Source organism: Lycium ferocissimum, chromosome 4 (genome assembly GCF_029784015.1).
Source record: "Lycium ferocissimum isolate CSIRO_LF1 chromosome 4, AGI_CSIRO_Lferr_CH_V1, whole genome shotgun sequence".
Classification (NCBI taxonomy): Eukaryota; Viridiplantae; Streptophyta; class Magnoliopsida; order Solanales; family Solanaceae; genus Lycium; species Lycium ferocissimum.
Window position 1 is genome coordinate 17,386,797 of NC_081345.1, and position 27,868 is coordinate 17,414,664.

General features: G+C 34.0%; 2 protein-coding genes across 3 annotated transcripts; both read left to right on the forward strand.

The window, feature by feature from the left end:
• Positions 1–12,620: 12,620 nt before the first annotated feature.
• LOC132054416 (uncharacterized) lies at positions 12,621–19,087 on the forward strand. 2 transcript variants are annotated; one of them, XR_009414291.1, is made up of 12 exons: positions 12,621–12,933; positions 13,924–14,085; positions 14,203–14,329; positions 14,743–14,851; positions 15,982–16,037; positions 16,231–16,315; positions 16,759–16,817; positions 17,621–17,696; positions 17,801–17,863; positions 17,979–18,041; positions 18,207–18,373; positions 18,614–19,087. XR_009414291.1 is itself a non-coding variant. In XM_059446429.1 (11 exons), the coding sequence occupies exons 1-11, from the start codon at positions 12,774–12,776 to the stop codon at positions 18,234–18,236; spliced, it is 990 nt and encodes a 329-aa protein (XP_059302412.1). In that variant the 5' UTR covers positions 12,621–12,773; the 3' UTR covers positions 18,237–19,087. The 2 variants fall into 2 exon arrangements, 1 of the variants encoding a protein (XP_059302412.1); XM_059446429.1 differs by having other exon boundaries at positions 18,207–19,087.
• A 2,433-nt stretch (positions 19,088–21,520) lies between these two features.
• LOC132051655 (DEAD-box ATP-dependent RNA helicase 7-like) lies at positions 21,521–27,196 on the forward strand. Its single transcript, XM_059442816.1, has 13 exons — positions 21,521–22,148; positions 23,144–23,278; positions 23,563–23,703; positions 23,783–23,894; positions 24,081–24,151; positions 24,279–24,433; positions 24,530–24,641; positions 24,854–24,955; positions 25,039–25,099; positions 25,180–25,445; positions 25,524–25,618; positions 26,148–26,281; positions 26,730–27,196. Exons 1-13 carry the CDS (start codon positions 21,642–21,644, stop codon positions 26,921–26,923), a joined length of 2,085 nt encoding a protein of 694 aa, XP_059298799.1. The 5' UTR covers positions 21,521–21,641; the 3' UTR covers positions 26,924–27,196.
• The last annotated feature ends 672 nt before the right edge of the window (positions 27,197–27,868 follow it).

Below are 27,868 nucleotides of genomic sequence, written 5' to 3' on the forward strand. Positions count from 1 at the left end.
GAGCCTTCGGGTTTGAGTAGGTTCCGGGTCGGGGATGGGAGTCCGTGAAAAATATTTTTGAGGAAAACATTTTTAGTGCAAAATGTTTTGGAGTAAAACATTTTTCATGGCATGGAAAATATTTTCTAGGAAATATTTTCCGTGGAAATAAAATGTTGAAAATATTTTCGAGGAAAGCATTTTCCGTGGAAAATATTTCAAGAAAAGTGAATACACAAAAAAAAAAAAAAAAAAAAAAAAAAAAAAAAGAAGTAAATTTCAAGCAATAAACCCAAATTAAAGTAAATGGGCTAAAATTAGGCTAGTATTGGACTAAATTTGAGATCACTTTAAAATAAGTTATTTTGGTTGGACTAAAATTATCCCAAAATAAAATTATTTTGAGCGCAATCCATAAAATTTTGGGCGAGCCATCAACTTTTGGATCCTATTTGACACCCTAGGTATACGGGTTCAATCTTCACTCCTTGAATTCGACAATTTGTGAAAAAGGAAACAACAAAAGTTTGGATTGACCTTTAATGCTGAATTAGATCATATGGGGGTGCAAAACTCAAACCCATTTTCGAAATCATAATATGAAACTTCATCTTTGAGTTGTTAAACTCGAATTTCAGTGTATTGAAGTTTGGGAAGACTGATTTGGTTACTTGAGTTGAAAAACTTAATTTCATTTATTGGGTCGAAGAATTAGGGTTTTATTTCGCAGTTAAGATTATCTAAACTGAGAAATAATTCAGTCATGACAAAAAAAATCATTGAGCTTTTAAATTTTATTAAAATAGAAAACACAAAACAAAATAATTATATTATAGTTTTATCAATAAATGTAGTTAAACCAAAGTAATAACATTGCATATGGTATAATTATATATTATGGATATGGTATAATTATATAATTTGAATGATGATGTAACACTCCGTAAATTTGATTTAGATCTGAATTTATTAAGACGGTGATAACTAAAAATGTGACGTCTTAGCTATATGATGTTCCATCAAAGTAAGTTTGGGTGAAAACGTTGTCTTAAGATCAGGACGAATAGTGAAGTGCGTAGAAATTGAGAGTATCGGTAAGGTTTACGTTAGGCTTGACTTTGAGCGAGTATAACTCATAGATCCTTTGAGACTACGAAAAACGCAAAACGTGAAAGTTGTAGCCCTTTGAAGTACTTTTCCGGCCATATAAAGATCAGGTTAATCGGAGTTCTGTACAAAGAGCTATATACGTTTTACTAAATGTAAGACATCGATTCTTTGCCTCTTATGCCACAAGGGTGGCGCAAGGATATCTAGTCTCGGTTTTTTTTTTGCCCTTCACGGCCCCTTGAGACGCAAAGGTGGTGCAAGGAATAATGTTTCGTGCCACCCTTGCGACGCAACGGTGGAGCAACTGTGCAATTTGCAGAGTCCGGTCTTTTTAAAATACCCAAGTTCGAAAATTCTTTTTCACTTCGTTCTAAACCGGTTTTTTTTTGGAGAGAAAACACCCTAGGGCTTTCCCAAAACATCCAAGGTGAGTTGCTACTCAAACCGCATTAATTATTACATCAATTTAATAAAGATTAATGCTAGAATCATCATCCATTCCATAGATTGTGAGAATTCGATTCAAGGACGGTTGAAGAGAAAAATCGTTGGGAAATTTTTGTGAGGTAAGTTTCCTCGATTCATGTGTCATTTTGGTGTTTTGGGTTCATATATCGTTTGATACACGTTAGAATCCATAGGTGATTCATGAGATAGCAAGAGCATGATTTTTACATAAAAGCCCTAGTTTTCAAAAAGGGTGGGAATTCATGGGTTTAGCTTAAAGTTCTAATCTTTATCATCAAAATCGATTGTAGAGCGATTGTTGAATGCGAGGAAATTCCGTTTGGTAGTGTTTTAGCTTGAATTGAGGTATGTCTCTCTTTTGAACATACTTTTCGACGATGAACGATGACCTTGAACTAGGTGTCATGTGTATGTAAGGTCATGTCCGCATCGACCTTTGTGTGTGTGTGTGTGTGTATATATATATATATATATATATATATATATATATATATATATATTAAGATTGAACTCATCAAATGTAAACTGAATCCATCGTGCGTGTGGGGACATAGAAGTGCACCATAAATGGAAGTTATAGGGGAAATTGACAAATTGTCACTTTTCAGACCACTAACCAACATTTAGCAAGTGTTTCAAAACTATTCAAACTTTAGCCACTTTTTAAAACGAAAATAGTATTTGCACAAAGAATCCTAGGTAAAAGAGGGAAAATTATATTAAGTGTACTAGAGTTCGAACCTTTTACATATGGATCTTTGGTACAATGTGTTGTAATTTGATATGTGCAGTTCGAACTCCATGAAAGATTCCTGGAGATTGTGAGTTTGAACCTTTATCAATCTGAAAAGGAGACAGTTTAAAATTCAGGACAATCAAGAAGTTTTAATTGTACAAGTTTGAACTCTAGGAACACTGACCTAAATCGAGTTTCATTTTGATAAGTTTCACAATGAGGTAATCTCACGTTCCAATTTACCTAAGTCGTAATGGCACTTAACCCAACTTGTCAGCAAACCAAACAACACGAATGCATCCACAAAAGACAATAACATAAGTAAAGGAGTCAAATAATGTGAAATCTAATACAATCACCCCCTAAAAACTTGTGTCACGAGTCATTAACTTCTTTAAAGGTTCGATTTCTCGATTTGGCAGAATTTTTTGTTGTTCCTTGCGCACCCCTAGTTAGTATAAGTTCACAAATATGTGGGTTTGTTATATGGTATTCTGGGAATGCAAGCTTAATTACTAGTAGTAACATTCTGAACCATCTATAGTTCTTTAATTTGTGTACAGTCTTGAATTTGATTATCTAAAGTGTCCTTGAGTAGCTGGACTATGGTATTTCTATTGGATTGTTTGTGATAATACAAGCCCAAACCTGAAACACATGTCAAAAAATATGACAAAACTAAGAATAAATATTATTAAAACTTTTTTTAAAGAGTATAAATATGGGAAAGTTTCAGAAATGTTAAAGAAAAGAAAATTACCATCGACTCTTAGCCATAGAAGCATAGTTAGAACATGTGACCGATAAAATGTTATAATAGTGATTGTTTTTCCAGTGATTGTAGTTGGAATATGTTAGAACTATCAGTTTGAGGAAGATTGGAAGTGACTTGGACTGTTTGATGCCAATTTTATAGTTGAAATCTAGTTTGAAAAATGTCACTATGACATATAAATATATAAGCGGGATAATTAGATAAATAGATATACAAGAGGATATTCAGCTCGTCTTCTTCGATGCACCAACTCAAATTTTCACTAGCAAATCTTCAAATCAACCCCAAAAGGCGCTTAAAGTTTATAATTATAAACTTCACACAAGTGTTATCAACTAGATCTCTGAAAACCCATTTTGCATTACAATACTTTTCGAATTTCCATTTTTAGATATGGGTGTTTCAAGCTCAATAATGATGGGTGTACGTAGGTGTGTCAAATGGGCGGGTTGGCCTGAGATTGGACATGTCAAAATGGCTGAGTTAAATAAATGGGTTGGGCTAATATTGACTCAAAAGTTATTTGGGCTGAAATGGGCTAAAAATAGGTTGGGTCATGACCCGCCAAACTTGACCCAGATTTTTTGAAGGGCCTACTCCCCCCCCCAACCCATTCCACCCCCACCTCTCCCTACCGTCCATCGAGGCCGGAGCCTTCGGTCCGAGTAGGTTCCGGTCGGGGGACGAGAGTCCGTGAAAAATATTTTTGAGGAAAACATTTTTAGTGCAAAATGTTTTGGAGTAAAACATTTTTCATGGCATGGAAAATATTTTCTAGGAAACATTTTCCATGGAAATAAAATGTTGAAAATATTTTCGAGGAAAGCATTTTCCGTGGAAAATATTTCAAGAAAAGTGAATACACAAAAAAAAAAAAAAAAAAGAAGTAAATTTCAAGCAATAAACCCAAATTAAAGTAAATGGGCTAAAATTAGGCTAGTATTGGACTAAATTTGAGATCACTTTAAAATAAGTTATGTTTGGTTGGACTAAAATTATCCCAAAATAAAATTATTTTGAGCGCAATCCATAAAATTTTGGGCGAGCCATCAACTTTTGGATCATATTTGACACCCTAGATGTACGGGTTCAATCTTCACTCCTTGAATTCGACAATTTGGGAAAAAGGAAACAACAAAAGTTTGGATTGACCTTTAATGCTGAATTAGATCATATGGGGGTGCAAAACTCAAACCCATTTTCGAAATCATGATCTGAAACTTCATCTTTGAGTTGTTAAACTCGAATTTCAGTGGATTGAAGTTTGGGAAGACTGATTTGGTCACTTGAGTTGAAAAACGTAATTTCATTTATTGGGTCGAAGAATTAGGGTTTCATTTTGCAGTTAGGATTATCTAAACTGAGAAATAATTCATTCATGACGAAAAAATCGTTGAGCTTTTAAATTTTATTAAAATAGAAAACACAAAAAAAAAATTATATTATAGTTTTATCAATAAATGTAGTTAAACCAAAGTAATAACATTGCATATGGTATAATTATATATTATGGATATGGTATAATTATATAATTTGTATGATGATGTAACACTCCGTAAATTTGATTTAGATTTGAATTTATTAAGATGATGATAACTAAAAATGTGACGTCCAAGCTATATAATGTTCCATCAAAGTAAGTTTGGGTGAAAAAGTTGTCTTAAGATCAAGACGAATAGTGAAATGCGTAGAAATTGAGAGTATCAATAAGGTTTACGTTAGGCTTGAATTTGAGCGAGTATAACTCATAGATCCTTTGAGAATCTGGAAAAATGCAAAACATGAAAGTTGTAGCCCTTTGAAGTACTTTTCCGACCATATAAAGATCAGGTTAATCGGAGTCCTATACAAAGAGCTATATACGCTTTACTAAATGTAAGACATCAGTTGCTGCACTCTTGTGCCACAAGGGTGGCGCAAGGATATCTAGTCTCAGAAGTTCTTTTAGCCCTTCACAGCACCCTTGAGACGCAAAGGTGGTGGAAGGAATCATGTTTTGTGCCACCCTTGCGACGCAAGGGTGGAGCAACTGTGCAATTTGCAAAGTCCGGTCTTTTTAAAATACCCAAGTTCGGAAATTCTTTTCACTTCGATCTAGACCGATTTTTTTGGAGAGAAAACACCCTAGGGCTTTCCCAAAACATCCAAGGTGAGTTCCTACTCAAACCGCATTAATTATTACATCAATTTAACAAAGATTAATGCTAAAATCCTCATCCATTCCATAGACTGGGAGAATTCGATTCAAGGACGGTTGAAGAGAAAAATCGTTGGGAAATTTTTGTGAGGTAAGTTTCCTAGATTCATGTATCATTATGGTGTTTTGGGTTCATATATCGTTTGATACGTGTTAGAATCCATAGGTGATTCATGAGATAGCAAGAACACGATTTTTACATAAAAGCCCTAGTTTTCAAAAAGGGTGGGAATTCATGGGTTTAGCTTAAAGTTCTAATCTTTATCATCAAAATCGATTGTAGAGCGATTGTTGAACGCGGGGAAATTTCATTTGGTTGTGTTTTAGCTTGAATTGAGGTATGTCTCTCTTTTGAACATACTTTTCGATGATGAACGATGACCTTGAACTAGGTGTCATGTCCGCATCGAACCTTTGTGTGTGTGTGTGTATATATATATATATACTATCTTCTCGACACGTGCGTTGCACGTGTATGCCGAATCATGTATTATACGTTATTGTAAAATAACATCAATATCATTTTAAAAACCTTGAATAAATAATTACACATGAAAGATCAAAATACACGTTGTTATGAATGATCAACATGTATTGTCGTATTGATGGCTTATTTGTCGAGGCCTAGTAATTGAATATTATCTAAACCTACAAAGATGAACACTCAAAGTCTAATTAGATATATTTATTCTTTCCAATCAAAAACCATATTTTAAAACTTCGTTCCAAACAAACGTCAAACTTTGCAAATGAACATTTAACTTTAGTCAAACTACATATTGCATAAACACGGTGTAATGGCTAAACGTGCAAAACGTAAGTTCATTGCGAAAATCTTCATTAAAGTAAATGTGCGAAACGAAACCGATTATGTTATCTATGAAATATTTTATTGGAAAATTTTGTAAAATGATAATTAACCAAGTAATTAAGTTGAAAATTGTATTATTAACTAACTCAGATATAGTATTTTGAGATTTTTATTCACAGTGACTTTTTTTTTTCTGGACTTTACAACAACAATAATAGATGTTTTAGTCCAACATAAGTTTGAGAGTTTTTTTCTTTTGACATTTAAAGTTACAACTCATTCTCCAAGTTGTATCATTTAAACACAATTTTATAAGTTATTTGATATGTAAGGAACTTGAATATGTCACTTCAAGAAAATGTGTTTGTGTTTTTTTTCCCATCGAAATGTCAGGTATTCACATTGGGGGGAAGGGGCCTGACAACATGAACTCATGTCGTGTAAGGCTCATTAAAAGACAAAAGAACTCTCTACCAGTTAGATTTTTTTCATTCTCAAAGTTAGAATTCCTGCCTTCTGGTTAAGGATGGAGGGGTTATATCCATCCCAAAGACACCCTTGATCGTAAGCAAAAATGATTTTAGTACTTCTTGACATGACTTCTTTCATTTCTCATGGTGAAAGTATTTCCCAAAAACATTTACCAAGATACATGTTATAGACATATATCTTTTACCATTCTTAAATGTATACCATTGTAATGTTTGAATATTTTTTTAGATTTAATTTTGATATTTTAATTTTATTTCTTTCGCGTTTATGCTGGTTAGTTTAGTTTCCACAATAAACTGATTATACTTTTCATTCATAGTGCTGATAATGTATTGAACTTTCTTTTGTATGCACATACCATAAAGATTAAGTAAAAGACTGTTATAATTAAATTAAGTCTTGAATATTAAATATTAAATATTAATTGTGGTTAATTAACCCGAAATTTCTATTCCCTCTATCAAATACATATTAACAATAAAAAATTCCATAGTTAATAAGTTCTATCTCTCAATATCCGTAAATTTTCTTCGTCTTTTTCTTGTACTATTTTCTCGGCACGTGCGTTGCACATGTATGTCCAGTTATGTAGTAAACGATTTTGTATAATAACATTAGTAAAAGAAATTTTCTAGCATATAGTTAGACATAAAAAGAATAACATATAAGTTTATATCGTCTGAACTTACGAAGATGAACAATCAAAATTTAATTACATATGTGTAAATTTTTTTACTTATTTAATTTTATGACAATTATGTAACGAAGTATATTTCACCTAATACTTTCTTAATACATTATTCTTGTTGTATGTTCGTTTCTTCCGTTCCCAATTATAATTATATTGGGTCGTCATTGTCTTCATTTGATTTTATATATTTTGTAACATCGCAACCGGTAATTATCTTATAACTTCAAAAAGGGTTACATTACTACCTTCTTCGTCACTAAACACCTCAACCTTTTAGATGATATCTAAAAAAAGTATAATAATAACATAAATAAACTATCAACTCATTTACTCTTCTTTACTTCGGCATTTTTTTGGTCAATATACTTCGACATTAGAGTATTCTTCGCATCTTCACACTATTATGTCTGCATTTCACTTAATAATTATTAGATATCAATAACTTTTATTTGGTAATTATTCCTTCAATTCAAAAATCAAGTCATATACTATTTTTAGGAGCTATTGCTTTTTCAAACATTGAATATGTAAGTATATTATTAATAGATAGTAGATATTACAAAATCTCCTTTGCAAAATTAAAAAGAAAATTGAAAGGTTAAGTATAATATAAACACTAAAGAATTACTATAAATACAAAAGTTTGTGATATACTTAAACGCTACTATTAGTGGCAGAGTCTTAATTCAATAAAGGGATTGAAAAAAAAAAGAATTTTATGTCGAGGGAATTCAACAAATTTATATATATATATTACCCTATTTATGTAGTATAATTTTCCAACAGAGAGGGTTCAATTGAACCCGCTTGCGCACTCATGTCTCAGCTCCGGGCTACAACAGGCGTTTCATGGATCATTTTTTGTAGAATTTCGTCATCTTTTTTTCTAGTTCGCCAATAAGGGTGTATGATTGTACCTGAATTTTACAGTTAGACATTATCTTAATTAAATTAAATGCTTCCAACTAATGATTATTTATGATCATTAACGAATAAGTTAACTAAGTCCAACTTACCTTTCATTCATAAGTACTTTCTCTTTTCTTTTTCTTTTCCCTTCTCCAATGGAGGTCTTAACCTTCACTAAAATACCAAGTATGTCAGCAAAGAATACTTAAAGGACATAGATATAGTTTGTAAGAATTATATAATAAAATAGGAGTAAAATATTGTTCATACATTTGATGTTAGAATAATCAATGAAGTCTAAAGAAATTATCCGAGAATGTTCGTTTGGTGTATTTGTGCTACCTCTTCGAATTAAGGAAATGATTTTTTTTTTTTATGTCGACCATGCATAAACTAAATAAATTGTATGTACTTACTAACCGCATCTTTTCACAATATCAATCACTAATCTCTACTGTCAAAACCTAGAAACTTTAATGTTTACTAAGTAACTTTAAAACTAATTCTATTCTTAGTTTATACATGTCTTTGGCCATACAAGTTTAAGGTAAATTTGATGTTAGTAATTTCCACTCTTCAACAGTATCAAACTATTGTTAATACATTTTTATTTGACAAAGAAAATTCCAACCAAAATTCTGAACACAAAAATTGAAAGAAGCATAACAACCAAAATTAGGAAGGGAAAATCTGTACTTGGTGACCCTGCATCATCCCAGAGAAGGGGTCCTTGACAGTAATCTTCTTCTTAGCGTGGTGAATCTCCACATGTGAATAATTGAAGTCACCAGCAGAAGCAGACCAAATTTGACTAATGAAGGTTATGATTGTTTGTAGCCGTCCCTTTTCTGAAAAAATAAATAAATAAACAGTGAAAAAAAAAAAAGATGTGTAACAATACTTTCCTTATTCCCTTCACTTTTGTTTATATCAATAGATGCAATCGAATCTGTTTACAAACATGAGTGAGAAATGCTTGACATAAAATATCTGGTAATACTTTAAAAAAAAATATAATGAGAATCTGAGCATCAAGCTTAAGTTAATTAGGTCAATGAGAACATGCTAACTTCCAGAAAATGACATGGTATTTAAGATCTTCCAATTAATAGGAGATGAAGTACTTGTTCACCGCAAATTGTAAGAGAAGGAGAACTTGCAAATCACCCCGTGCAAAAAATTTAATTAACGGTTCCTTGTAAAAGATGTTAAACATTCCAACAGTTGTGACTTGTGACTGTTAAGAAGGGTTTGTTTTCTTGAAAGGACACATCACTTCGGTTAAGGGTTGTTTATGCACAGGTTTTTTTTAATAAATAGGATAACTAAATTTTTAAGAGGGGTATATTAGTAATTTAACTTTTAAGTTAAGGAATTCATGCTTTTAATAATATATATATATTAATCTACAAACGTACCCAAGATTTCTCCTATAATGAAAAGAATGAACTTGCTTTCTCTAAGACTTGTTTTGCCCTATAAACGGGTTATTGCCTTGAACTTGAATTTGATAAATGATTTGAACATGGTTTTTTTCAAATTGATTTATGATACCTCCATTAATGAGAAGATGATTTGAGGACAATTTCGACTTATACGACGGATTCGGCTAATATGTCATGACTTGAATTTATTTGTGTTTGGGCATGTACGGGCAAGCTATGCTAGTCTGTAGGACGATAAGCCATTATGGATCCTAACGTATCACTTTGAGCATTGCTGTGTAAGTCCAGAGGACGATTAACCTCTGAGGGTTGACAGCCCTGGTGCATCTATGATTAATGAAATCCTAAAGTGGCTCTCCCAGTTTGTTGTGTCAGTCTAGAGAACGATTGACCTCCGTGGGTTGATAGCCTCAGTGCCTGAATATTTGTTTGCCCATGAGTTGGCTTATTGGTGATCTTAATTGTTATAAAGGAAAGACTTTGTATGATAAAAAGCATAATCATTAATTGAAATGGACATATTTCTTCCTTATTGAGATACACTGAACTGGATTACTGATCTTGAGCTGTTTCTAACATTGTTTTCAATTATACATAACCAGTACTCAGGCATACCATTGTTGTTTTGATGGTATGTTAGGTAACGAAGAAGAGCAGGTTTGTGACAATCGTACGGAGTAAGTGAACTTGCTGCTTCCTGCATTATTGGTGAGCCCACATGCTTGTTCGTGGGACCCCATCTATCTTTAGATTTTATTGCTTTCAGTTTCCAGGCTGCATCCCGAAGTTCGACTAATTATTTATTTCTCTTATAAGCTCCATAGATAGATATCATTAATGTGTGTAGTTGTTGAAGTCATCGCTTGACACGTTGGGATGTTTTTACCATGCTTTATGGCTATTATAATTAAGACTTCCTTATATTCATTGTCTTATTCGATTTGTGCATAATGAACTAGTAACTCAATTTAGACAAGTTTTTACTTTACTAAAAGTGTTTCCAATGTGGTTCCGTAGCATCGGATGCCTGTTATGCCATGGTGGATTTCTGGGCGTGACAAATGACTTAATATATCAAAATACATAATGAATCTTTATGTCACGTTATTGAGAACGTCGTTTCAAGAAAATACGCCGCCTGAATCCTTTTACCAAGACAAACTAATAAAAAGTCTAGGACCCAAAGTGATCTTAGAGGAAAAAATGAAAAATCAAAAGGTTCTGAGACGAAAATGATCCAATCTTACCATAATACCTAATGAATAACCAAATTCCAATTAAAATGAAAATCCTTAGAGTAAATTAATGCAATTTAGGAGGAATCATTTAGAGGACATCAATTCAAATTCAGTAAAGCAAAGTCATAGTAAATTACAACAATTTTTCTAAAGTATATTTATGAATTTCATATTTCGGTATGTGAAAAGAGGTACAAATATCTTCATATGTGTATCATTATTCTATATTCTAGCTAACTCCTATTTTATAGTTGTAGTGTAGCTACTTATTACCTCGGAGCTTTAAGTGTTTTAATCATATTTTATTAACCAAAGAGATTCGACTTTGTGCTATAGTTAGTTCACCACCAATCAAAAATTCCTGAACTCTTGATGAGACTTCATCAGATAATCATACAAGAAGGAACTAGATGATTTTTCTTTGAAATCAAAGGATATTGAAATAGCGCAGTCCTCCTTCTCCAAAGACTATCAATTTATTATTGGACTTTTATTTAGTATAAATTAAAAAATACTCCGAGAGAAGGAGAATGTATGGTAGAAAAAAGGAAGTGATTATATTTATCTGAAAGATAAATGAGTAAATATAAGGAGAGATAGTTTGATAAATATGATTTTTTTTTAAAATATATTTTATTTTTAAAAAAAAAAAAAACTGCTCCTAATTCTTCAAAGAAGCGGAAACTTATTTTTTCTTTGCAACAAAAGAGTTTACTCAAATATTTTTTTTCTTGGTCAAACACCTCAAATCTTCAAACAAATATATATATTTTTTTGAAACAAAATAAGTCCTTTTAGCATGTTTTTTTTAAAAAAAAATTGTCCATTTAGCTTCCGATGAAGCTTAACAAAAAGAATGCTTTCGTCTACTAGATACACTCTTAAGTTTAGAAGAGAATGAGTTAACATGGACGCTAATATGATTTGTAAACAAGTTTGGGGTTTCTTTTCTTCTTCCTCTCCCTTTTATAATAAGTATTCTTACTTGGTCATGGCTTTGACTTTTGGATGTGACCAACAAATTAGAATAATCTGCAAATCTAGCACTATTACACTATGCTTCCCAAGTATGTTCTAGGTAATCCAAAATTGTGGAGTCGTTGTGCCTATTTTTGTAGAACTCTATTTTTCCCCCCATCCATTGCTTATCTGTTGCGTTTATCAAGTCCAACAGCTCCTCTAAATGCCATATGTTACTGCATAAATTGTTTTTTTTTTTTTTAATTTTGCTTTGAGTTAATAATAATAAATATATTAATGAGTTGGTATCACGTAGTACTGAAAGTCATGTTTGGTTTTTTTATCTTGCAGAAAATAAATCACAAATACTTCTACTAATCGTGAATATAATTTCTAAATTACAAATTAAATGGTCGGAGAAAATGGACAATTTTGGCCCTGATCTTGACAATAGTTTCAAAAATGAAAAAAATAATTAAAATGGACAATTATTCCTTTGTTTTTTTTCAGCTGACTAATCTACTTTAAGTGCTGTTACACGTCTCGTTTTATAACGATCTAGCTAATTGAAAAATAATAAACTTTAAAAGAAATGCAGATATTCAAGATCAATTCTCTCCTTTGTGAAGATTATATATTTTTTAATTGTTGTTGGAAAAAACAAATCTTTGCTTCTAACGGTTTGGGCGTTTTGGTAATTAAGCGTCCTCCTATTATTGAAAATTCGGGTATTCTCCTAAGCTTTCGCGCTACATATGAAAATACACGTCCTGTTTTGTTTCCAATTCCATTCAATTGACTGACGCCTTTCTATATTTATTATCTTTTCTTCAAAACCCCTTAATACATTTTCAATAGGTACATTCTTTGAGGAACAAACAGAATGTACCTATAATTTCCTTTGGAATTTTTCATTGCCTTTTGAGAAACAGGGGATTCTGCATTTATTCATTGAAAAACAAATGGAGGACTTTAGTGTTGAATGTTTGGATGAATTTGAAATAGAGTGGGAATATGAATTCGACGCTGCTTTGTTCTATGATTTCTGTAGGCCAGAGTCACCTTATGAGGCTGAAGAAGCCCAACGCTGGTTTGAAACTTGGGGCAACTATCCGCCTTCTCGTAAGCCATACATACATGAAGGAATTATTAATCTCTACATTCTTTGCTCTCTCTTTTTAGTTTTCCTTTTAATTTACTTGTTTCATTGGGGGCATGTCTTGGCAGAACGATAGAGTTGCTTAGTTTGGTGATATATAAGTCACGGGTTTTAAGGCATATATAATTAGTCTCTTCATGGAATGAATGCAAGCAGAATATTTGCAGTATATGCTACTCTTCCCCGATATTCCCTACACTAGTAGGAGCACTTCATCCACGGGATAAAGAAGAAAGGGTTATAAGTTTGATGATCATGATTTTATTTTCCGTTGGATTTTAATTTGAAAAAACAAAGACACATATAACTCTTTCAATACTTTCTGGTCATTTAAGTTGAAGAAAGGCCAATTCATTAAAATACTTGGTTCTTTTATAAATACCTGGTTACTGGATTGATGGGGCGTTTACATGAGACTGCTAATATATATGTATGTATAGAGTGGACATGGCATGGAAGTAATTAAAATTGTTGCGGTTGTGAAATAGAGAAAAGAGGATAGGTTATATAGGGAACTTTTCTTAATACGATGTTTTCGAAAATGACCTTTTAAGGAAACAAAACTAAGTTACACAACTCTGCTGAATTGTGTAAACCATCTCATTTGACAGCTTACTGTTGAATTTCGTGAACACTACTACATCGAAAGCTTACTTTATTAAAGAGAGAACTCTTGTTAAGTATTTGAAATTGTTTTCATTTATGAGTGGTGGTAGACTTAAATTCACTACCTTTCCTTCCCTTATACCTGCCAAATCTTAAAGATTATACTATTAGAGAGGGAATACCTTTCCTTTCCTTGTTTAACTTCTTGTTGTTTCAGTATTCTTTGCAATTTTGATTCGGTCTTGCTCTTCCCTTTAACTGTTTTATTTCTTGATCCGCTAAGTGGAGTTTTGGTATGGTGGTACTGTTTATAACAATCCTCACTGAAGTTGCTTTTGGAACTGAAGCTCTCATTGGAAAGTTAAACTTAGACCTGGGGAAGGACACCACAGCAAAATATTCACGTGGTCCCTCTAGGTTACGAGAAGAGCAATCCGCAAAATCAAGCAGCAATTCCTCCAATATTTACATAGGTTCTGCAGTTTCACCTTATAAACCGAAAACTGGAGGTTAGTTTACTAGCAACACCTTCTCGGATGACTTACTAGTTATATGTTTGCTAAGCTTTTTCGGATTACCCTTATTTTATTATCAGAGTCTAACTTGTGTTATTTCTACACCTTCAGAAACATTATCCATTGGTCGAATGGCTAAGGAAAGTCCAAAAGTTATGTTAAAGTCAGAGCCCAGATCTTCGAATGCCAGAGTTTCAACTTTAATGAAGCCCACTGCTAGTCATTTGGCTAAACTAAGGTATGAAAAGACATTCTAACTTCTCATCTGAAAGGTTTTATTTATTTCAAGGTGATGTGTGGCCAAATGGTTCTGATCTCAACTACTACAATCAAAAATATCAAGTGGGACAAGTGAGGGTTGCTTAGTTGGTAAAGCACCTTCACCCAGGACAGGTAGGTCCAGGGTTCGAGTCATGCTGGAGGGGAAGTGCGGAAACACTATAGATCCTCCAAAATGTGGTGGGAGGGGTGGAAATATCAAGCGGAAAATTACTGTAAAATTCCTCTTTAGGCTTGTGTATGTTTCTGCAGTTCCAGTCTGTTCAATTTGTTAGTCCTATTCACTTGTAGATTATTTCTCAAGCCAGATTTAGTTTGACATTACTTACTAGTATTTGGTGTTTGCTAAGTTTTTCATTCTTCAATTGTTAGGTCCCTGAAGCCACCTAGCAAGACCGATGAGAGAAGTTCATGGAACTCTTCAGTATCTTATAATGCAGCTCCTAAAAGACAAAAGCTAGAAAGTGGCTATTTGCGAAAGGTGCATGCAGTTAATTACTGTTTGTTGATACTATTTCTGTTACACTGTGCTTGCAACTGCTATATGGATTCTAAAGCTATCCTAAAACAGAAGGGAAGGAATTTCGATTCAGTTTATTTATTTCAATTTAATGTTCCATCTGCCTTAACTCCGTACATAGGATTAATATTTCTTTCCTTTCTATTCCAAGTTTAGATTAGAAGCTTTTACATCGTACTTCCTTTGTTAGGTAGATCTTTGTGGTAATGCCTTATGAGTTCTGATCTAATGACTCGAAACGGTTTCTCCAAAGGACTACATTAGTTTGCTCATTGTGAACTTGATCTACTTGAGGGAAGTGGCAGTCAGATGTAGTTATGGTCAGATACCAATGAAGCTAAAAGATTGAAATTCCTTGGATGTACACAATATCTTCACTTTTTTTCTTAACTGACAACAGTAAGGTTCTGTGACATATTTATGAGGAAAAAAATTGCTGAAACACACAGTTTCTTGAGCTATAACTATTGTTTTCAAGCCTCATACAGAATAATGTCTACCTGCAGCAGACTTTCCTTTTTGGCAATAAATTCCTGACTGGTTGAAACTGTAGATAATTGTAGATACATGTCCTCAAATGAATGTTATTCCTTGAACCCCTTTTGTCACATTAATGGATCAGGAGTAGCAATTGGATAGCAAGACAAAGCATGAAGTAACATATAAAACTTTAATGTAAGAACTTGTCGTTTCATTTTCAGTATCTGATGGTGGTTTGGTCGAACTAGTTTTGTCTGGTGTAAAAGGTCCTGGTGCAGGTGTCAGGCAGTTAGAGTGAGGTAGCTGTATATTTATTCCCTTCACATTTATGCTTGTGACAAAATTCAGCTGTTTGTGTTAGTCTGCTTTCTCTAACAGTAGAAATCTCATCATTTCTAGTAGGTGTAAGCTCTGGTACTACTTATGTTTCTCATTAGAAGCATCAAAGTTTGCTATTGCATAAGATATCCAAAAAAGCCTAACGTAAATGATTAAAGTTGCTATTTCATGTTATTGAAAGATATTAGATTAACACCTTTTGAATCTTCCGTTGCAGTTTATAGAATATTTATTCTCAAATTTCTCTAACTTGATGTGTTTCTAAATTTAAGGTCACTGTTCCTAGAGATCCCCAACTAGAAACCATGCAGAGGGCACAAAGACGAAGGTATGTTATTGTTGAGTTGTATAGTGTCCCACATTAAATATAAAAAGGTATGAAAAATAATTTATAAAGGTCTTGACTCACTCCACCAATCAACTTTTGGTTAAAAGTTATCCAAAAGGATTTATAACTTATAAGGGTATCTTGATTTGAAAATATTAACAGTTGAATGATCAACTTTTATTTGTACTAACAGTTTCAGGTCCAAGAATGATTCAGAGTCAAGTGACCATACAAAAGACAAAGGCCACCCTTCAAAATCACAGCCTTTGAACACAAAAGTTGGTAGTTTGAGATACTGTTCTCTTCCTGAACTCTATAAAATGATTTAAACAACATTAAATTATAATTTACTCAAAACCTTTAATCTGAGACTTGTTCTTTGTGCTTTCTCTAGATTCAGAAAGCTCCTGTATTACCTACTCATCCGAAGACCATAATGTAGGTCACTATTGCTTCATGTATTTGGAAAGGACTTATATAACTGAGTCCTTCCACAGCATTCTTATAGAGTACAGCAAATTTTGAGACAGAAGTTTTAAATGCTATATAAAAATTTGACTCTACAACAATTAATTAGTTAGTCTCATTCAGTTTCTCATGGAATTGCTTTTATATATAGAGGGTTTTAAGGAAAGACTTTTAAAAAGATATAACATAAATGATGAAATCTGAAAGCTACATAATTGATAGGGGCTAATCTCTCTCTGTTGGTTTATTGCAGTTGTCAAAAAGCCAAAATGCTGAGTCTGCTGCACATAGCACTTCTGTGGCCTTTAAAAGGTTGGACTGATTGGTTTCTGACTTCATCAAGTAATTGAATGAGAAGAATTTAGCTTATGAGTTGTACTTGGTGTATTTTTCGATTAAACTGAACTGATTATTTTAAAGGCTCACATCATCTCTTCAAAAGTATTTCCTCCGGGGAACATTGGTAATCTCATTACATTACATTAACATACGCAGTGTAATCTCACAAGTGGAGTTTGGGTAGGGTAGGATGTACGCAGACCTTACCCCTGCCTTTGTGAGGTAGAGAGGTTGTTTCCGATAGTTCATTCCATTTTACTTTAAGGGTTCACCAGATGGAATTACAGTCTTAAGAACACCTATGAGATTTTGATTAGAATAAATTATTGATGTTCTTTTAGAGAATCATATTTTTGCTTCAGTTTCTTATTTTTTTCTATAACATCAAGCGAATATTACCTTTTCAGGAAAAAGAATTGGAACTTAAATTTCAAGCATCACTAAGTGTAGGGGAGGATTTAAGTGAAGGTGAGGGTGTTCCCGAACACCCTCAGCAAAAAATTACAGTGTATATATAAGATATATTTTCTGTGTTTATGTATATATATTAACTTTTGAACATCTGAGCATATGCAAAAGGTTAGCTCAAGTAGTCTAGAGTGTTCAAAATTGTCTCTAGCATCCTAGGTTTGATTCCCATCAACAACATTATATTTTATATTTAGTTTTTGTTCTTTTTTTTTCGAACCCTTTGAGTGAAAATCCAGGATCCGCCACTAAGTGTCATTCCTTATATTGCATTTCTTTCTCCTTACATGGTTTGCATTCTTTCTCAGACCAAGCACTCAAAATGCTGCAAAGCAAGGTAATTCTGTGACATTGCTCAAATCAAAAGCTTTAAGATGTAATAAGGTACCATTAATATAACCATGTGATCCTCTCTTTTTTCTTTTTTCTTTTTCTTTTTGTGTTTATGGAATATGCTAATTGTGAAACCATATCATGTATTTATGCAGATTTTCCCTAGTGAAGATACTAGAATATGTGAAAACATTAGAGAAAGAACTACAATCTCAATGGTATTGCACTATCAATTTGTTTACTTTTATAGATCTTTCATTAAGTATTTCTAATCCTCACTTGTCCTTTCCTTTTTCTGCTGTTATATGATGTTCTTGTATACTCCTTCCACAGGATTCTAAATCTACAGTTGATAAGAAGCTTCCAGTGCATCCACCAGTACAACTGTTTAATAAGGTATGGACTAATTCAATATGAAAATTCAATCATATCGGATTGCTTTTAAGTGTCGATATATGATCTAAGCCATGGATTGAGTGCATTGTCTTTATATTCATGATCATCTTACTGTTATGCCTTCCAGCCAACTAATTCCAATCTTTGTTTTCGTTTTAACCTCAGTTGTCCCTTAGATCTGAAAGAGAAACATGAAAGGTGCGTTAGATGATTTTTAAAGAAGAATCTATTCTTGTACCTGTTGCCATCTGTTCAGAAATGCATGCGGAAGCCAAATGAGTGTGGGCCAAAAGGGGCACACCATGAATTGGATGCCAGTCCAGCATGAACAGGTACCCCTTTCTTCAATCTCATGTATAAGAAAACAGAAAGAGATAGTAAGAAATGATATTAATTGCCGATATCTGTTTGTATATTTACCATCAGCCACCTCCTCATCAAGATTAAGCTTTACAGCTAAAACTTCTTTTATTGTCTTGAGGATTAACCAATAGACTATTGAAAATAGTCATTGTATGCCTATCGTATTGCTTACCTGATCTACTTTTTAACCTTTGTACTGTATCTCTCAGGAACTTGGAATACTATAAGAATCTATGATCAAGAAGTTCATTTCTAAGGTCCATCTGGCTATTGTTAGGGGAAGTTGTATTTCTTCAAGTTGGTTTGAAGTAGAAAATATAAAGAACTTCTAAGTTTAGAGTAACCTAGTTTGCTGGATATTGGAACGAGACGAGTCTGAATGGAGCGAAATGTATAGTGATGATTCGTAGTCGACTCCAACTAACTTGGGATCGAGGCTTATTTAGTTGTTGCAGTTGTCTTTGCTGCTTGATCAGTCAAACACGTCAGTTGATTATGGAAAGGCAGTTTTTTGAAACATACTTAATAAAATACTTAATAAAGTGTAAAATGTATGGTTATCCATACAATTCATTTCATAAAATCATTCAAAAATGTGAAAACAAAAGAATTATATGTACTACCTTAGATCATAAAAAGTATAGCAAGTATTACAACAAACATCTTAAGAGGGGTCTATGAATTTTTGGTTAGCATTTTATAGCTCTTTTTCTTCAAATTAAAGGCGTAAAGTTTATGTTCTCAAATAATACCACATTTATTATTTTCACAGACAGCTCTACAAAGTAAGTGAAACAATGAACAACCTCCTAAATTTTTTACCATTATTCATTAGAAAAAAAATAGTGACATGAGAATTTACTTGTTCAATGATTCCCCAACATGAGGCATGCTACAATACCAAAGGTGAATGTTTCTCTGATCCTCTTTTTGCTCCAACATTTCATCAAAAAAATATAAATAGCCGTTTTAGAGCTGCTATGTCAAATATATCCAATACTTGTATTGTATATAAATTTTAACCACAAACTTAAATTTGCTTCACTCCTCCTTCTCTGCTATTTTATATCTTGGAACTGAAAATGGCTACATATCGTATTTAATAGTTCTTTAAAGGTTGAAATGTTTAAAACACCTCTAAATTTGGCATGAATTGCAACTTTAGTCCCCAAACTATGGCTAGACTTCAAGACACCCCTAATCTTGGCTAAGTAAATTTTAGTACACCCCCGAGCTCATGACCCTTAGAGAGTGCAGTCACTCGTGGGTCCAGCTGGAATAAAATGTTGATGTGGCCTCCGCATGTATAATATTAACGCCAAGTCATTAAAGGAAATTACATCCGGGTAAATAACCCGACCCGATAACCCAGATTCAATTAAATCACTATAACTAGATTGTGTTCCAAGATAAAACATCATATTAAATAGCACACTAATACATAGGCAAATTTTCATTGTTCTTGACCACTTCAACTCTTGCTCATATTTGTTTTTCTTCTTCAACAAACCCCAAATAACAATATTAGCTTGCTACGAAAATGGTGGTTCATACCATTCTAAAAATTTACAAGAACATCGGCCTCTCACCTATACAAAGTGAGGGAAAATTAGTGACAAACCCAGAAAAATTAGATGCAAATCAGTGACTAAATAGAACAGAGCTAGTAAAATTATACTAAAATTGAGCTACAAAAAACAAAAATTACATACCTTGTATGACAACCCCAAAATCTCCTTCCCGGATTGTCATCGGACCATGAAATCCTCACCATCGCCGGAAATGCACATCTACAAACTCTAATCATGAATTCAATTGAGGGAGAAACTTTAGCAATTAGAAAAGAAGTGGAAGAAAAATCTTGAATTCAAGTTGTGGTGTATTTTAATGGAGGAGGGTTTAATTAAGGAGAAAGGGATGGTTTTGCACGTTGGGATAGGAAAAAATAGGGAGAATAATGTAAAAAAAGGGATTTTTTTTTTGTTGTTGTTGTTTGGCTGCTGATGTGGCAACTCTCACGCGCCTGGAGGTGTTTGACGACACTTGTTGTGCCATGTGACAGCTCGGGGGTATATTAAAATCTAGTTAATTAGCCAAGATTAGGGCGTCTTGAAGTCTAGCCACAATTTGAGGACTAAAGTTGCAAGTCGCATCAAGTTTAGTGGTGATGTAACCCTTCTCCAAATGTACACAATTTGCTCTAACACATCAAAAGCAAAAAAGTTATTTGACGTGCTTCTTTCAAGGAATACCGATTATTGTTACAATTGAACTTCAGGGCACATTATTCTGAAGTTTAAATTATAAAATTTGAATTTCAGGTCACTATATTCTGAAATTTATTGAAGAAGAAGCTAAAGTGTGCCGCTTAAATAAAAAAGATTTAATGTTAAACAATACACCTAAACTATCAGCTTTTCGTGAGTTTCACACCCTTTCACACTCCAATTATCAGCTGTTCCCTTTTCCTACACGAACTATCATCATTTATGTACTAAAACCGACCTCTAAGCTGACTAAGTCAATTATCAGCTGCTCCCTTTTTCTACCTGAACTATCACCATTTATATATTAAAAACACATCAAAGCTGATTAGACCAGCTATCAACTTTTTCCTTTGCCTACTTGAACTATCACCATCTATATATTAAAACACACCCAGTTGATTAGACCAACTATCAATTGTTCTCTGGAACCTGAACTATCACTATCTATGTATTAAAACTATCTATATATTAAAACACTTAAACTGACTAGACCAACTATCAATTCTTCCGTTTTCCTACTTGAACTATCACCATCGATGTACTAAACACATCTAGTTGAGTAGCTAGTGATAGTCAATTTGAAAAATGAAATACTAATAGTTGAGGTCTGAAATTCGTAAAAAAGTAATAGTTTAAGTGTGTTTGTGACTATTATCGCAAATTAAAAAAAAAAAAAAAGGCTATACTTAAAATATCTTTACAAACTCTAACTATATACTTTTAACAAATAGCCCTAAAAATGACCTTCCCAATATTTCTGAAAATATCCTATAACTCAAAATATCCCAAATCGGACGGTGCGCATTCAATTAATCAATCTCACGTATTCCCTATAAAATCTAAAACCCTAAACCAACTTCCTCCTCTTTCCTCTCCCTGCTTCTCTGCACCTAACTGCAGACACAAAGCAGGAGAGTATCCCCCAAAACCTAGTTATACAAAACAAACAAAGCCAGCACCAAATAATATCATGCCTGCACTTGTTCTAACTGATGATACAATGGCCTCCCCACTATCCAAAGACCTCAAAAAGAAACTAAAAAAGACCCCCACCGACACCCCTGATCTTGAAACTAAGAAAACCAAAGAGAAAAAGCCAAAAAAATCCAAGATTAATTCAGGGTCTGATTCAGATGAGGTAAAAAAGAGCAAAAAGAAAGACAAAAAGCGAAAAGCAGTTTTGGACTTGAATGATGATAATGATGACAAGACTAGTGAAACCAGCTCAGAGATATGTGAGCCAATAGAGTTAAAGAAGAAGAATAAAAAGGCTAAATTGGATGAAGAAGTGGTTGTTGTTGAAGAGGAGAAGAAAGTGGTGGAGGATCCTAATGCTTTGTCTAATTTTAGAATTTCTAAGCCATTAAGAGAGGCTTTGAATGCTAAAGGAATACATGCACTTTTCCCTATTCAAGCTATGACTTTTAATGATATTCTTGATGGCGCTGATTTGGTTGGTCGTGCTCGTACTGGTCAGGTATATAATTCACTTCTTTATTGTATCATATGCATATTTACTTGCTGTGTAATCTTGATATTTAGTTATGTAGTATATATTGGCATGAGATTAGTTTAAATGGAGTAACGTGATTCATACAGCCGACCCCAAAAAAATGCTTAGTGCTTGTTTTAGAGAGTTAGAGTTAGCTTTTAGTGAAACAATTGGTGCTTTGGCACGAGATGAGTTTAAATGGACTAATTTGGTAGCTGAAACCAACTTGTATACGACCAAGGCATAGTTTTTGTTGTTATGGTCTGTTTAGTTTCCGGTGTATAGGCATAATGAATTGAGAGGGTATCCAATGTACATACATTCATGAGAAAATGGGATCTTCATAACTATCCAGCTTGCAGCTTGGGAATATCTGATTCCTGTTATTTTTGATCCTATAACTATCAGAACTAGTGAATTTTTTTACTGAGCCTGGTTAATGACCTATCACCATTACTTGCCATTTTAATAAGGTTTTGTTGACCACATCTGTTTGCAACCAACAAATACACATATTTCTTTACCATCATGATGATGTCTATTAGGAAGAGTACCTAAATTGCTTATAAGGGTTCTTTGGTCTACTTGTTTCAAAAAAGGGTTCTTTGGTCTACTTGTTGCTAGAGATGCAGAGGCTTCCCTTTAATGAGAAGCTTACTTCTGTATTGTGATAAGGGTTCTTTGGTTTCTTTACTGTCTGTTTGCAAGCTACCCTTTTGAAGAGGAGTTTCTTTGTGAATTATGAGCTACCTGTTGTTTCCTATTATAAATTATTCATTCATCAAGAATGAAGAATTTAAGTTAGTAAATTGAAATAGCTAATTTTAGTCTTCATGTTATGAATGTTAAGAGTAAATTGATTTTCCTATTGCTTTTGCAGCTGCCAGAAATTTCATGTTTATGCTTCTGAGTCTTTTGGTTAACTAGATTGTAAAGCAGAAATATGACATAGACTTTAATTTGTGCTTCCTTACTTGCAGGGTAAAACGCTGGCCTTTGTTTTGCCCATATTGGAGTCCCTAACAAATGGTCCTACTAAAGCATTGCGAAAAACAGGATATGGGAAGGCTCCTAGTGTTCTGGTGCTTTTACCAACTAGGGAATTGGCACTTCAGGTATACATTGTCAGCCTTCTCTAGGTGGCTGCTTAACTGACTGTAAACCAATGGGTCCCATTTGGGATAATTACATTTTTGACTGCTCAAAAAATAATAGCCAGCAAATGTATAGGTTTTGTACATTAAGCATAAATATACGTATAATGTACATATTGTATACATAAAATATACATAATAAGTGTATATGTTTTGTATATTTTGGCTAGCGCCCGTAATTGAAAAATGAAAAAGGCCCTTCTCATTTTCTCGCAAGTAGCATTTCGTTAATTTGTTAATTGCAGGTGTTCGCTGACTTTGAAGTTTATGGCCGGTCTCTCGGGCTCACTTCATGCTGTTTGTATGGAAATTCTCCCATGGGAGCACAAACGGCTCAACTAAAAAGAGGAGTTGATATTGTAGTGGGTACTCCTGGAAGAGTTAAGGTAGGACTAGCTGATTTACAAGTTGAATTTCATTCACTTGCATGGAGTGAAAATTAACTGTTTCTAAATTTTGCTGCAGGACCACATTGAAAGGGGAAATATTGATTTCAGTTCTTTAAAGTTCCGTGTTCTTGATGAAGTCGATGAAATGTTAAAAATTGGTTTTGTAGATGATGTCGAACTTATTTTAGGTATGCTACTGTTTGTTCTGGTTTCACCCCTCTATACCTGACCTATGCTGTTCCAGATGTTAGGATGAAATTCTTTGACAGCTGAAATTTGCCAGTGCATTACTGTTCTGTTGAAGGACTTTCTATATTGTGGTTATTGACATTGTTATGCTTTTCTGTATGTTTTTATTCCTTTGTTATTCAAAGGCAAGGTCGAAGATGCAAGCCTAGTTCAAACAGTTCTTTTCAGTGCCACTTTGCCAGTCTGGGTGAAGCATGTACGTTTTTAATTTTTTTTTAAAATTCATAATACACATATCCAGTATTCCTATCCAGTACTGGGGAATATTTCATGCACTTCAGTTTAGAATCTTTTCTCTTACTGGAACATGTTTTTGGTGGCAGATTGCTTCTAAGTTTCTGAAACCTGAGAAGAAAACAGTTGACCTTGTTGGTAATGAGAAAATGAAGGCCAGTAACAGTGTGAGGCATATTGTTATTCCATGCTCTAGTTCTGCACGACCTCAGCTGATTCCTGATGTCATTCGGTGCTACAGCAGGTTGGTCGCTTCTCATTTTCCAGTGTCTTCTATTTAAAGCATAACAATGAACCTCTGAAATGATTGTAAATCCTTTGTTCCATGAAAAATTATTAGTGGCGGCCGCACTATTATTTTTACTGAAACAAGAGCGCTAGCTTCAGAGCTTGCTGGCATATTGCCTGGGGCAAGTGCTTTGCATGGGGAGATACAACAGAACCAGCGTGAGGTAGGATTTTTCTGAAATATATGCTTTATTTTAGTGCTCTCTTCACCTCCCTCCATCTGCTTTTGGGTTATTCCCTTCTGTTTAGAGGGAATTAACCACCTTACACTGTTGATTATACAAATATGTAAAATGCAGTATTTGTCATCAACTTTCCAGACTCAATTCTCCTTTTCATAGTAACAACCCTTAATCTGATTTTCACATGTTCTTAGGCTACACTTAAAGGATTCAGATCAGGCAAATTCATGACATTAGTGGCCACAAATGTGGCAGCCCGTGGATTGGATATTGACGATGTCCAGTTAATAATCCAGGTTTGTTACCCCATTCATGTTCCATGCTTGATTCTCAGACTTGATTGGTATTTGAGTGCTGAATGTGATAATATTCTGTTCAGTGCGAAGCCACTAGTGATGTTGAAGCATATATTCATCGATCTGGAAGGACAGGACGGGCAGGTGAGTTTCTGATGTTGGAATTGCTTTCATTAGCTTAGGGGGAGCATTTTTACCAGCTTGGTTTTTCTCTCACATTCCAGGAAAGACTGGTGTTGCTGTAATGCTGTATGATCCAAGGAAGTCCAACATTTCTAGAATTGAAAGAGAATCTGGTGTCAAGTTTGAGCATTTATCTGCTCCTCAGCCAGCTGATGTTGCTAAAGCGGCCGGCAAAGAAGCTGCTGATATAATTGCTGACATTTCCGATAGTGTGATACCCGCATTTAAGGCTGCTGCAGAGGAGCTTCTGAATACCTCTGACCTATCACCAGCAGAATTGCTTGCGAAAGCTCTTGCCAAGGCTGCTGTATGTTTCTCTTGTCTTTATTTATATAATACTCTCTGGGAAGCAAAACTGTTGGCTAACTTGTGTCTTGCTTTCCAGGGCTATTCTGAGATCAAGACTCGGTCAATTCTTACTTCTATGGAGAACTGTGTTACTCTGCTACTTGAGTGTGGGAGACCCATCTTCTCACCTTCGTGAGTACTTAAATTTTAAATATATAATGTTTCTCCACTTACAATTATTTTATAAGTAGGAATTGTGCATTTCAATGCCTGAAATTGTGATTTATTGCTGAGTGTGATTATATCATTTTAGTCTAAGCATATCCACAAGAAAACTCAAAACACACATCTTTTTAACACACAAGCAAGGGTATAGGCTGGGGAACCGTGAATGTTCATGCTTCCACATCAGTGTTTGTACGAATTTATATAAGAATAGCTACAAAATGAAGTTGATAAAGGATTTTCACTAAATAAATTCATGAGCGAGGAAGTTTCTCATTGTCCGCAATTGGAAGTAGTGAATTACGTTCGCTGTGCTAAGCAGACAGATCAAACCTCAATTCTGTCAATATGGATTTAGCTTATGGACCTAACTATGTTTCTTTTTTCACGAGACATATATGATGATGAAGTTCTGATTGCTATAGCAGAGCCTTATAAACTGTTGTCATATTCAGTCCAATGATTCTGATCTTTTTTACTGTAATATCATTGGCAGCTTTGTCTATAGTGTCTTGAGGAGGTTCCTGCCTGAGGAGAAGGTTGAATCAATCAATGGTCTTACTTTGACTGCCGATGGAAAGGGGGCAGTTTTTGATATATCTGCTGAGCACTTAGATGAATTTCTCGCAGGTACATTTCTCCATTTTTCTAGCAATGGACGTATCACATTATAATCACCCAACAGTTATAATATAATTGTGTTAGGCTAATATCATTATATCCATCATTTTCTGTTTTTTGTTTATGTTTCCGTTTACGCGGTGTAGCTCTGCCTAGTAGCTACATTTGAGATTAAAGGGATAATTATATTTTTGGACCGCTCAAAAAAATAATAGCTAACAAATGTATAGGTTTTTGTATATTAAGTATAAATATATATATGATATACATATTGTATACGCAAGATATACATATAATATACATAATCAGTGTATAGGTTTTGTATATTTTGGCTAGCGTCTGATTAATTTCGGCTAACGGGCCAAAAATAAAAAAAAGCCCTGGGAATTGTAACTGTTGTAGTTTTTCTAACCTCTTCTCCTTTCTCTTTGTTTTTTCGATTCATTGGTTTTTTCAGGCCAAAAAACTGCACATGGGGTAAATATAGAGGTAGTGGAAGCCCTGCCTGCTTTGCAAGAGAGAGAGAAGCCAAGAGGAAGATTCGGAGGAGGTGGTGGCCGTGGTGGCGGCTTCTCTAACAGAAGAGGCGGAGGTGGCTTTTCTGGAGGAAGAGGCGGAAGAGGTGGTAACTTTGGTGGTCGCAGATGGTAAGGAATGCTCACACTATTTTTTTCGACAGCTGACAATACAAGAGTTTGTCCAGCTGCTCTCAAAATTTTGGTATAGCGAAGAAAATGTATCAGACTAAGATTTCTTGCCATGTATTAATTAATTTATATAGGTTTCTCCTCCCTCTGCACCCTTGCTTCATTCAGCTTTTCGCTAGTTGGCCTTTCTTGTAGGGAAGAGAGTTGTAGTATTCCGGTTTTATGATATTTTTGGTTGGACATAAGTTATTGGATGACCATTTCCATTTTGCTTGTATTTGTTTTGGTATTTGGTTTTGTTACCTGCAGAAATCAGAGGCAATTCAAGTTTTTTAAAATGATAAGATTTCATTTATGATGCGAAGAATTTAGATTTGTGTTTATATGCATGTCCAAACAGAAGGAAATCATGTGGACAACAAGAAATTATCAAGTTTGATTCTACCACCTGTTAGCAAAAATTACCTGAATTAGTTTTATATCTAGTTGTCTAGCAATTGAAATTATGGGGGCGGGCATGGTTCTGCCAAACTGGGAGACATGAGAGAATTAAACTATAAGGGGTCGTTTGGTGCATGGTATAAATTGGGATATCTCAAAGACTAATTTTTTGTACCATGTTTGGTAGAAGGTATAAATTTATCCATATCCCAGCATATCCCACTTATCCTGGGACTATTTTATACCATTTAGGAGATGGTATAAAATAGTCCCAAGACATGGGATAAATTAGTCCCGGGATTATAATCCCGGGATAATTTTGGCCATGCACCAAACGACCACTTAAGGTATAATGTTTGAATACCTGAACACGCAATAAAGTGTACCTAGATACTTTCGACTCAATTTTGAGAATTTTTTGTGCGCGTTCTCAAGATAGGTGTTAGCCTTAATAAGCTGTAAATCTCATGCATGATATAATTGTTGTTGACGTGTATAACTAAATGAC

Excerpts from the sequence above, each read along its gene's own strand:
- LOC132054416 (XM_059446429.1), top strand. The coding sequence starts at position 12,774 with ATGGAGGACTTTAGTGTTGAATGTTTGGATGAATTTGAAATAGAGTGG. Across the intron at positions 14,086-14,202 it reads TTATAAACCGAAAACTGGAG|AAACATTATCCATTGGTCGA; the intron begins GTTAGTTTACTA and ends CTACACCTTCAG. Across the intron at positions 14,852-15,981 it reads AAAGTGGCTATTTGCGAAAG|GTCACTGTTCCTAGAGATCC; the intron begins GTGCATGCAGTT and ends TCTAAATTTAAG.
- LOC132051655 (XM_059442816.1), top strand. The coding sequence starts at position 21,642 with ATGCCTGCACTTGTTCTAACTGATGATACAATGGCCTCCCCACTATCC. Across the intron at positions 22,149-23,143 it reads GTCGTGCTCGTACTGGTCAG|GGTAAAACGCTGGCCTTTGT; the intron begins GTATATAATTCA and ends CCTTACTTGCAG. Across the intron at positions 24,152-24,278 it reads TGCCAGTCTGGGTGAAGCAT|ATTGCTTCTAAGTTTCTGAA; the intron begins GTACGTTTTTAA and ends TTTTGGTGGCAG.